Source organism: Elephantulus edwardii, unplaced genomic scaffold (assembly GCF_000299155.1).
Source record: "Elephantulus edwardii isolate Elephantulus edwardi_28Jun2011 unplaced genomic scaffold, EleEdw1.0 scaffold00103, whole genome shotgun sequence".
In the NCBI taxonomy this organism is placed as follows: Eukaryota; Metazoa; Chordata; class Mammalia; order Macroscelidea; family Macroscelididae; genus Elephantulus; species Elephantulus edwardii.
This window is the reverse complement of record NW_006399853.1, coordinates 10873498-10885555: the sequence shown is the minus strand read 5'-3', so window position 1 is coordinate 10885555 and position 12058 is coordinate 10873498. Positions and strand designations below refer to the sequence as shown.

Here is a 12058-nt window from a genome sequence, read left to right as displayed (position 1 = left end):
TAAATTTTCAAAACTTTCCCAGGTGTCCATTTGTGGCTCTGACATTTCATTTCAGTGCCCAGGATGCCAGATTTGTAAAACTGGCAATCTGTTGAATAATCCCTCTCTAGGGAATTCCACCCAATTAAACCATGTAACAAACTTGTCAGACCCACATATGATCTAGAGGCGCTCTCTTTGTAAAACCATTATTTTTGCTGCAAAGTGTTAATAATTGGAGTGCAAGTAAGTTCTTTAAATGTTTGGAGTGTTGTGTTGCACCCTGCTAGAATGACAATCCCAGCAAGCCTTTCGTAAGAGCACTCGGGGGTGGGGGGGGCAGGGGGTTTAAATGGAAAGTTCCTAGATGCCAGTGTCCCAGGATCCAGTGGTGGACAGGGAAAAGCTATTATTAGCAATACTGAGCTGTAGAGTGCTTATGCAAGTAATGCCAGTCTATATATCTGTCCTCAAGTGGCTGGACAAATTTGTGTCAATATTTCCCTTCTATAAATAGGACCAAGACTGCACTTATCACTTGTATAGTCATTCTACAGTGATAGACAAACACACAGAGAGAGGGAGAGAGGGAGAGAGGGAGAGAGGGAGGGCGGGGGAGAGAGAGAGAGAGAGAGAGAGAGAGAGAGAGAGATTGAGATTGATTCTAAAAACTGACAGTGAGCAGTGGGAGTAGAAAGGGGAGGGCGTGTCCCCAAGGAGGCATCTGTTCTAAGGGACTATGTGAGCTTATGTTTTACGGAGTCAGAACTCCTCATGTTAGCATCAGCAGAAACTGTATCCTCAGGGAACTGGCTGTGAAGCTGAGCCAGCCGTCTATAGCAAGAAATCCAATTGTGTTAAGACCCAGAATACAACTAAATGCTGGTGGTGGTTTAGTTTCAGCCAGCGGTTCTTGCTTTGTATATCATATGACAATATTTTATTTTAGAATTTTCTTTATTTTTTTGTTTTTCTAACCATTTAAAAATTTTTTAAATCTAAACATCATCATGGTAAAAATATGTAACAAGAAGTGTGTCATCTTAACCGTTTATAACTCCGCAACATTAATAACTTTTGCCATATTATGCTACCTTGAAAAACAACAACGACATTGAGAGAGTTGACGCCAAGTCACGCTAGCCCTGTGTGTGTTGGGATAGAACTACTCTGCATAGTGGATAGGGTGTTAGATCGGTTTGGAAAGTAAGTCATTAGGAACCCATTGGAGCTTCTGGGTGGGTGTGAACCGCCAACCTTTCTGTTAGTGGCCATGTACGTTAACAAGCATTTGCACCGCTCTTGAATTCTATGCTACCATTGCCATTATCCATTTGCCACAGCTCTTCATCCCTCCAGGCAGAAACTCAATGCTCCCTCAGCAAAGACTCCCATTCTCCTCCCCTTCCTCAGGCCTTGACAACCATTAATAAGGATTGACCTCTATGCATTCGCTGTTCTAAATATTTCACATGAGGAAGATCACCCAGGTTATTTCACTCAGCAGCAGGCTTCAAGGCTTAGCTATGCCTTCATTTTTTAAATATTAGTTGTGACCCACTCAATTTATCTCACCGGGTAGACAGCAAAATTTGGCACATTGCCTTAATGTTTGTGTATTTTTTTTTTAATTTTCTTTGTGTGTTTGTGTGTACCATCAAATCGGATCTGACTGGTGTATTGGGGGGTTTTTTTGTTTGTTTGTTTGTTTTAAGTGAGAGAAAAAAACCCTGGTTTAGGGCTGTGGCGTAGCCTGTAGGGAACTGGCCTATGCAAACCCTGATGCCACGGCTCCCTCTTGGTCTGAATCTACTAATCCTTCCAAAAAAGAAAGTCTCTAGTTGATTTTATAGCCTCAGAAACCAACTGGAGGGTCAACAATGAGTTGTTCCTTTTCAACCTCAATGAGAAAGAGAGAGAACCTCTGTGAAGCCCAGGCTTTATTTAAGCATGTAGTCAATAATGAATAGTTTTGTTTCTGTTTGCATCTTAATTTGGATTTATGGACCTTTATTCAGAAGTACTGTTGTACTAGGAAGAGGGAGATCTGGTGGCGTAGTCTGTCGTTGCATGGCTAACCGAAAGGCCGTGCTTCTCCGGACCACTGGAGGGTCACCTATGACTCAGAACAAACCTGCTGGCAACGAGGAGTGTAGGAAGGTGGTGATCTGCTGGAATCAATGCAGGATTTAACCTAAAGCTAAGTGAGGGCAGTGACTCACCCTGGTCCCCTTGTCTTTGACCAGTAGTTCCAGACTGCCAGCAGTATGAGCACGGAAAGGGACTCAGAGACGACCTTCGACGAGGACTCGCAGCCCAATGATGAGGTGGTTCCTTACAGCGATGATGAAACCGAAGACGAGCTGGAGGACCAAGGGCCCGGGGTGGAACCGGAACAGAATCGCGTCAACCGGGAAGCGGAGGAGAGCAGGGAGCCCTTCAGGAAAGGTAAGAATGTGCTATGTGACGGCCACGCAGCTGTGAGGTGATGCTCCGCTGACATCCTCACGTGAGGAGTGTCCAGACTGCATCTCCTCCCGGGACACAGGGTGGACGGAGCAGGGGCCATGGTCCTCAGCGTGATAGGGCTGGAAGACCATGCTCAATCCATTCTGCAGAGAAAATAGGAACTCTTGCTGAAGGCATATTTTTAAAAATCTGAGTGATATGTGGGGGAGAATTGCATGTTGCTCTTCAGAGCACTGAAAGAGTATCAGTGTTTAAATTAGTATAAATTAAGGGAGCTCTGGTGGCCTAGTGGCAAGAAGCTGCACTGCAATCCCAGTGGTGCATGGTTCAAATCCACCAGATGCTCTGCTGAAGAAGGAGGGGCAATCTCCTCCTGTACCAGTCAGATCCAATTTGATGCTACACGCACAAAAATTAATAATAATAAAAAATTAGTATAAATTAATCGTTCTGCTCAATTGTTAGTATGCAGTCTATAATTGATCACACATATATTTAACAGCATGGATTAAATTGCATATGTGTGTGTGTGTGTGTGTGTGTGTGTACACACAAACATGTATACGAGCACACATGTTCATAAATGGGGTAACAAAAACAATCTACTGAAACAATTCCAAAATCATGCTCCAAAACTAAACTGACTTCTGCCACGTTGACCCCCAAACTCGCGCCGGCTGCCGTGACAGGCTCAAGGCAGCACCTTTGACTCACCCGTGGAGTGTCCTTGGTCCTGGGGGCAGCCTGGTGTTGCCTTTCCTCTTTCTCGGTCACTTGGGCGTAGAGGACAGTCCTGGCTTGCTGTCAGGAATTTCCTCGTGGTCTCTTCAGCCACCTGTACTGCCTGCAGGCGGCATCAGGACAGGGCAGCTTCAGCGCCAGGGTCTGGGCCAGGGGCAGGTCACAGGCTTTATGGAAAAGCCCCAGTAGTCAGTCAACCTTCTGGGCTGTGCAAGTCTCTGTTGTAAGAACATGCTCTGCCACTGTGTGTGGAAAAGGCCGACAGTAGTCGGTTCCTTAGGATAATAGGCACTTTAATGATTTTGCTTTTCACAGACTTTTCCTGCTTCACTTCCTAGTGGTTTTCCCTGCACCCCGCCCCCCCAAAAGAGTCAGTTGGTGGAGAGTCGATGCCTATTTAGGCCTCATCCTAGCAGCCCCGTGTGTTAGACGTAGGGTTTCCAGTGGTTGGTTTTTCAGAAGGGGATCACCAGGCCTTTGTTCCAAGGTACCTGTTGGTAAACATGACTTCACCAGTCTTTCCATTGGCAGCTGAGCACCATTTATCATGTGTTCCACCTAGGAATAAATAAGACCGTCTCTTCTCTTTCTTCTGCTCCTTGAGGAACCACACCTTTTCTATTTGGGCCCATGATTCGCTTCAGATTTCAGGTTGAAAGTGTTCCTCCCAGGCCCCTCAAATTCCTGCTGTGTGCCTCATTTCCCAGTCATAGAAATCATCTCTGGTTCCTGGTAGTGTTCTGTTTTCCATTTTCTGGACTCGCTTCTCTGCAGGTTCAGTCAGGCAGCTTGTGTGTTTTTTTATCTGATTTCCCCAAAGCCGGCACCAGAAATCTCTGATGCCTCAGTCTGTTCACACCACTCCTTGGCTCTTCGCCTCTCTGCCTAGGGTCCTGCCTCTTGGCCCAGCTGAGTTTGAAACAGCTCTCGCCTGTAGGAGTGCTGGCAAACCAGGAAATCCAGACTGTCATGAAGCTTCTTGCTCAGGCCTGACTTTGTCACTTTCCTCTCCCACCTACATTTTTATTATAATTCAAATGAAACTTGACAGAGCAGATTGGGTTTCCATACAATTTATACCCATTCTGTTTTGTGGAGTTGATTATAATCCTCACAGTATAAGTAACAGCACTTTTCCTACTTCCTCCCTGTGTTTCCTATTTCCATTTGTCCTTTCCTACCCTTTCCAGCTCTAGCTCCACACAGATGCTCCCCTTTAATGTCAGGTTGTATGTTCTAAGGAGTCTGTTCCTCTTTGGTGTTCATGTTCACCTTCTAGGCCTGTAGTGCAGTCTCATCTGAGGAAGGTGAGACTGCCTCTCACATATTTTGAGCTTGTTTTCAGGGAGACCAGTTCTTGGCAAAGGGCAACATGCTTGGGAAGGTAGAGAGTCAGCAAAGAGAGGCTCTGTGGAGAGATGGATTGGCATGGAGACACAAGTAGGCTTGATGCAGCAGAGATTGAGTGTGGGGAAGGATGAGGCAGGTTTGTATTCTGTTATAATGGGGTCACTATGCAGTATGATTTGCAGCTGACTTGATCCCACCTAATAAAAATGGTCATTAGACTGAAAGTTGAGCCATGGTGATAAGTTAGTTTAGATCTAGGTTTGAACAATGACCCAGAAACATAATCTTGGCAGTTCCAACAGTCTCTGTTTTCTAAATTTGTCTGTAACCCTTTTCAGATGTGTGTATGTCCTCACATAAGTGCGGGCTGGAGTTTTGATCTACATTTCCCCCCAACTCTATCCAGCACCTCCTTTTGTGATTGCTTTCAGAGATGTCAGTGGTAGCCGGGTACCATCTAGTTCTTCTGACCTCTTGAGCCTGGAAGTGGAGGTTCACACGGTCCCCTAGGCCTCTGTACTAATTGTTCTCTTGTAATTGTTCTCTTGTGTCTCCCACCCACCCCATTCTTCTTTGCTTCATATGAGGTGAGACCAACAGGGGTACCGTAGATGACCACTCACAAGCTTTTTTGCTTGTTGTTGATGACAATTGATGATTAAACTCTTTGTCTTTGAGTCAGACTTGACTCATCTCTGACCCTTCAACGGGTTTTATGGGGCTGTAAATTGTTTGGGAGGCATTTGACCATCTTTCTCTTGCAAAACTGTTGGTGGATTCAAGCAGCTATAGAAAAGCACCCAGTTGTAAGCTTTTAACACCTCAGTGGCTGTGACACTCTTGGCCTTCTCTGTGGGGAGCAGGTCTTGGAGGGAGAGGAGACACATTCATGCTGCTCTCATCCCCCTGCAGGTATCCAAACCTGGGCGGTTGTTGATTGGTGCATATTGTTTGTTTGTTTGTTTGTTTGTTGTCATCATACCCATCCCCAGAGTTCCATATCAAATATCTACATCTTCCTAGACCTGACTCTGAGGCCCCTGGGTGGCTGGTAACCAAAAGGTTGACTATTCACTCTCACTAACTGTACCTTGGAAGAAAAGTCCTGGCAATCTGTTCCCATACGGTTGCTGTTGATTGTTACCATTGTGTTCCAGCTCATAGTGAACCCTTGTGTGCAGAATTTTCAAGACAGTAACCTTTCCGAAGCAGACTGCCAAGCCTTACTTCCCAGATACCCTTGAGCGGATTTGAACCACTGACCTTTTGGCTATTAGTCAAGTGTTCAGTTAATTTCGCTCTGTTAGGATTACAGTCAAGAAAACCCTATGGGCAGTTCGAGCCTGTAACATACCTATGGTCACCCTGAATCATAAATGACCAGTAACAATAGACTTGACTGTGAGCTTCTAATTATCATATTAAGCTTTTTATTTCTGAGGTGAATGCATTTTCCCCTGAAGCAGAGAGTGCTAAAACTGGGATAACTAAGCTAAATTAAGATGGAAAGCACCGCCAATCTGGACAGGAAAACGGTCTCTGTCAGAACAAGCCTAAACTAGCTACTGCCAGAATGGGGATGAAGCTGAAGTAGCCCAGCAAGTTCATGGTGAAGTTCTAGTTGATTGCCTCCACGGTGAATAACACGTTTCTTCCTCATTCCTTACTGTTGTGTGTCTCAACTAACTGCATAATCATAGCCTTGGCATCTCCTAAGTGTGACTTCTAACAGGTGGCAGAACAATTGCCTCAATGGGGCTGAGCGTGTACTTCACTGATGGGCCACACTGTCGAGTGTGTGGACCGGGACCCGGGAAGGGGTTGGAGTTGCGTGTCTACAGGAATGCCAGATGAGCACACCGTGAGTGGAAGCTCTTACGTCTGGGTTTTTTCCCAGCCCTGCCTGCTTGTTTTGATGATCAACCCCTTCCTGATTGCTCTATGAACAGGTCACTTAGTTTATAGATGTGTCCACTCTAAATCCAGACTTCAGAGAGCTTGATCTTGAACTTGTCTCTTCACAGTCTCCATTTCAAAGGATTTTTCAACAGGGATTTTTTCCTTATTTCTCAAAACTCCTATCAAATGGCTTTGCCTATAACTTTAAGTACTTACCTCTGCCGGCACATGGAGAATGTGCTAAAACTCTTTGACTTCTGCCCTGAATCCTCCACAATCAGTTTCTCTCCCGCCCTCTCTGGTATTCCTTCTTGGGAATTTTCCTAATCAAGACCATTGTCATCCTGCCTTTTATCTCCTATCATCTGTTTTTCTTGACATTTCAAATCAAAGCTAATTTCCCTCAAAGAATTGCGTTCTCTGAACACGAGAGCATGAGTCAGCCCTGGGAAGCCTTGCAGCATTGAGTAACCCCGGGAGCTGGTGCCCATCATAACAAAGCGAGACCTCAAATACACGAATGCATTCATTTCTTTATCAATACCATATTTGTCCAGAGAGGCCTGTTTCTTTCTTGGGGGGGGGGGGAAACACCACAAAACTAAGCGAAACAGAAATGCTATGGCCACACCAAGTGTTAGTTTTAAGCAGGTGTTTGGGGCACACATTGAAAGTGGTTTTCCATTAAAGGACCTTCATTGTGAGCTGAGACAATCACTAGCAAGTGTAAACACACCATTAGAATGGACCATTGAGGATGAGAGGAGAACATGTGATTGGACCAGAGTAACTTCACTCTTGGTTTACCGTGAAGAAAAGTGAAGAGAAAACAAGAGGAACGTTTTTCAAGCTGTAGCGTCCCTTGTTTCCTGCTGCATACACTAGAGCAGTAGTTCCCACGGTGCATTCTGGGTGTAACTGTATCTACAGTTTACTGTGATCTCCTCAAACCTGAATGAAGCTCGGGCACTTAGGGTTTTCCATTAACACAAAGGATCCAGGCAGTTACAGCTCTAAATAAACTAGTGTTTGTTTTAGCCAGAGCAACCTAAAATACTTTGACTATGCAATGCCGTTATTCTTAGTCTACTTTCCTATGATCCAAGGAGCCCCAGTGGGGTAGGGAGTTAAGGTTGAAGGATAGGCCTCTCCAAATAGTGAGGCTGAAAGCTCTATGTCAACGTCCTCTCAGACACACAAAGGAGAAGAGAGACAAAGGGAACCCTCACCACAAGCAAACAAACAGACTTGTCTTGGTCTTGTAATGCGTTGACCTGTGTTTCTGCTCTGAGAGCTGGAACAAAAGGATTTGTCTGGACAGGGGTGAGGGAAGGTGTTCTTGTGAAAGGTGTGTTCGACCTGCCATCTGAAGGTGGAGGGGAAATGAAGTAGGGAGAGGAGATGGAGGGGAACGCAAGAAGGGATGAATAAACAGACCCTGTGGCAAGAGGGTGACAGGCTTGTAGGACATGGAGGAACTGATGCTAATCAGGGAATGTGGACTCAGGAGAGGCCAAAGGCTCAGCATGCTCTCAGATGGCTTCCTTTTTGAGCACTAATCATGATGTAAAGATGGAGGAACTCCATGCATATTGTTCATTGTCTTGCTGATCTGTAAGTGTTACAATGACCTGGCGTCCAACCTGCCTCATTCTAAGCTGATTCCTTGCCACCTGGTACTATGCCTGGTGTCTTGCAGAAGCTCAGTGGGCACTCATGAGTGAACGCATCTGAGAGCATCAGCAGAGATGATGACGGAGTTCCAGGGGGCTCTTCAGAGCCCTTCGCTCATCATGGAGGTCATTCTAGAAGAGAGACCTCAGTTGCATGGTATGTAACGTGAGTGGTAAAACTATCCCGTGATGTGAGGAGTAGAGTTACGCTGATGGAGGCAGCCGTGAGTGCTGAGACAGGTTAGGAAGACGTGAAAGAAGAAAGATTAGCCTGAGACTTTAAGGAAGTCATGGTGTTGATTTGGCCACAAAGGTGTCATGGCTGAGGTGTGCACTCACCTCCTTCTACTCTGGGGATCTGGGCTTCTCTCAATCCATTCTTCATCCTGAAGAAATACCCTTGTACTCAGAGTCAGATTCTAGACTTTCCATTGGCCACTGAGGTATTGGTGATCTAGCCTTTGCATTCCTCTCCTGACCAGTCTGGCTGCCAGTGGCTTAAGTCTTGTCCTCCTCTTTGTTCCTGGTTCTCACTACCCTTTCCCTCCTTGACACTTCAACCACTGCTGTGCCCTTCCTGCCTTGGGTTCGCATCAGTGGGAATGCCTTTGCTGGTGCCCACTCCAGATGACGCCTGAAGGCCCTGATGGAGAGTCTAAGTGTCCTTGTGTTGTCTTCATTTGCTAATGAAGATTATCCCTGCTCAACTCTTGGCTCCATGAAAATTGGAACTGTATCCACGGCGTCTGTGCTACATAGATAACACTTCATAAATGTTGGGCACATGGACTGATTTTAGAAATCTCGCTTTGGCAGAAGGAGGGAAAAGAAGCAATAATCCAAGTGAAAAGTGGTGAAGACAGGTGTGGTATTTCCCTGGTCTGTCCCTCTGCCTGTTTCTCTCTCTGCAGACCAAGGAATTCCACCCTGGAGACCCCTTACTAAAGCTTCTTTAGCCTTCTTTCTTTCTTTGGTACCTGCCTTGAGTCCTTGGCCTTATGTCCAGTGTGAAGACCTAATATCCTAGTGTTGAAACCAGCGAGAGGAATCAAGGTGTGTTGTGCCCCTGCCCTCTTTGGAGTGAGTGTGGTGCCCCTCACTCTCTCTCTCTTGAACCTACCTACTTGCACAGTGTCAAGACATCGAACGGACAAAAGAAATTACCAACTTGAACCAGCTGCTGTGACATCCATATTCTCCCCTGGCTACTGGTCCTGGGCCATCCCAGTCCAGCCTCTGAGCCCCAGATCTTAACCCCTGTTCAGCAGGAAGTAGCCAGAGAGTATATCACCCTTTTTCTCATGAAAGAAGCTGGGATGTCAGGCCAGAACCAAAGTCAAAGGGAGAACAAAGGATTCAAGGAATATCAACATGTCAACAAAGGGAGTGAACAGCCTCAGCTACCATGGAGTACCCCTCTCTTCCTTCCCTAGAAGACCACCCAACTAGCTAAACCACAATGGAATGTCTCTCCCTTCTCTCTGTAAAGACCCTCACTATAAAACCTGCCCTAATCCAGTTTAGGTCGTGGTATTTCCCTGGTCTGTCCCTCTGCCTATTTCTCTCTCTGCAGACCAAGGAATCCTACCTGGGAGACCCCTTAATAAAGCTCCTTTAGCTTAAAAAAAAAAAAAGGTGAGGACATAAACCAAGATGACAAGGACAGAAAGGGGGACAGATCATGGTATACATGAGGATCTGACGTTCCCAGATCTCATCAGACATAAGGGCTGAGGGGAAAGGTAGGATCAGGAATGATGTCTAGCTGTGTGCCTTATTGGATATCCCATTTGTCTTTGCTGCATAACAATTTACTCCAAACTTACTGCCCTAAAAGAACTATTTCACTCTGCTCTTGGTTTCAGTGTCAGGAATTTAGACAGGGTACAGCAGAGAAGGTTTCTCTCTTCCTTCATGATATTTGGGGCCTCGGGGGTAAGGATTTGATGTCTGGGGTGACTTGAACAGCCAGGGTGACTTGCCACGTTGAGGTTCTTGAAGTGACCTGAGCATTTTGAGGTGATTGAATTGGCTTGGGTGACTGGTAAGTGACTTGAAGAGCTGAAATGACTCCAGCAGGTCAGGCGGCTTGAGAAGCTGGGGTGACTGAATGGTTTGCATGACTGGTTGAGGTGACTTGTACAGTTTCAGTGACCTGAACAGCTGAAGTGATTGAATAGGTGAGGTGATTGAATGATGGGGGTGACTTGAACAACTGAAGTGACTTGGGAGGACCTGAAATCTTCTGGTGTCTTCTCCAGTCCCTTGTTTCAGTGAGATCGCTCCAACTGGGACTTCTACTAGAGTATCTCCATTGAACGTAGGCTCCTCCCATCATGGTGGCTGGATTCCAAGTCGGGGAATCTTGAGAGGGGCAGCTATCTGGAGAACTAGCCCCAAGAGATCAAAGCTGAAGCTGAGTGACCTTTTGTGACCCAGTCATGGAAGTCAGTCAGCATCGCTGCCTTACGTTCTGCTGGTTAAAGGTGATTCACTCTTCCAGGGAACGGAAATTAGATTCCACTTCTCAATGAGGGAGTGACAAGGTCACATTCATTACAAGAGAGCAGAGGGATGGGAGATCCTGTTGCATCCACTTTTGGAAAGTCCTTGTGCCTCTGTAGGTAGTAGAGCCATTTATGGGTTGGGAATGGAAGCAGAGGACCCTCTGTGACGGTCAAAGCAATGGCTCCTGTTTTGAACCTGCTGGTTTGAGATATCTGTACAAAATCTACTTGTGACACTATGCAGCTGGGAGGTAAGAAAAATAGGATACAGAGGCAGGAAATTCCTAGAGTGTTTATAGCCTTTTACCCTGGGAAGTGACAGAATCTTAAATTCTTAACTGTGGAGCAGTTAAAACAAGATAAACCCATACTTGCTGTTGAGTCAATCCTAACTCCAAGTGACACCATGGTACAGAGTAGGATGGCATCCATAAGGGTTTTCAAAGCTGTGACATCTTAGGAGACTGCTAGCCATTTCTTCCAAGGAAACTCTCCTGGCTGGGTATGTAACCACTTACACTGCCCGGAGACTTGGACCAGATGGTACATTGCCCTGCCATCCACAGTGAGAGAAGGCAGTTTGCTGTAAATGATGTATCTTCAGGGGGAGGAGTCTAGGGAATGGGATTAGGAAAGACACTTTAATCAACACTGCACGCTGCCCCTTCGCCCCTCGCCACAAGCCCACAGACACACCCCACACAGCCACAGCACCACCAAGCACTCAAGCTTCTCACTGTGTGGTAGCAATTTGACATTGGCACACCTCTCAAAGCCAGAGGAAGACCTCTGTGGGTCCCAGATGAAGTTCAAGGTCATGGGGTGCTCCAAGCCACAGGCTCCCACCATCTGCCTGGCCCTTGGCTGTGTCCTGATCTCCCTTTCTCTGAGTCCCGGTAGTTCTGCAGTAATGAAATCCACATTTGAACCCAGGCCAGGCCGGTTCCTGGCTTTGTGTTCACACAGCTGCTGTTCTGTTGCATTTTCCTGGAATGTCTCTCCTTCGACCGGCGTTTGTACTTTTCCTTTCCCAGCAGAACCCAAGTGGCTTTTTAAGAATCAACTCAGGGCACACTTCTGTCAAGAAGTGGTCTCTACGATCAAGCTGACAACAGCAACTCATTGAAAGATTAGATTGGAAGCAAGAGGGTGGTGAGTTTATGTAAATGGGATAAGAACTTAGAGTGTGAGAACGGTGACATAACTCAGAAATTAATCGGTGATCGCCAAGTTGTACAGGTAGAAACAAACTATTGAATGGGTGTGTATATTCTCAACAGAAAAAGAACATTTTTTAAAAGTCTTCTTGGCACATGCTCATTGGTCCTCTTTAGAATTCCCATCTTGCTAAGTGCTGTCTGTACCATGACATCTGGACCTGGTCATAGAAGTGTGTTTATGCATATCTAGATCTCTCTCTTCCCTCTCCCTCTCCCTCTC

The 12058-nt window shown here is 46.1% G+C and overlaps 1 protein-coding gene across 1 annotated transcript in view; it reads left to right on the top strand.

Moving 5' to 3' along the window:
- Nucleotides 1-2246: 2246 nt before the first annotated feature.
- Nucleotides 2247-12058, top strand: part of ATP8B1 (ATPase, aminophospholipid transporter, class I, type 8B, member 1) — a 71388-nt gene continuing 61576 nt past the window's right edge. The window contains exon 1 of the mRNA XM_006891741.1: nucleotides 2247-2427. Within this exon, the coding sequence (XP_006891803.1) occupies nucleotides 2247-2427 (181 nt within the window). The remainder of the gene's footprint in view (nucleotides 2428-12058) is intronic.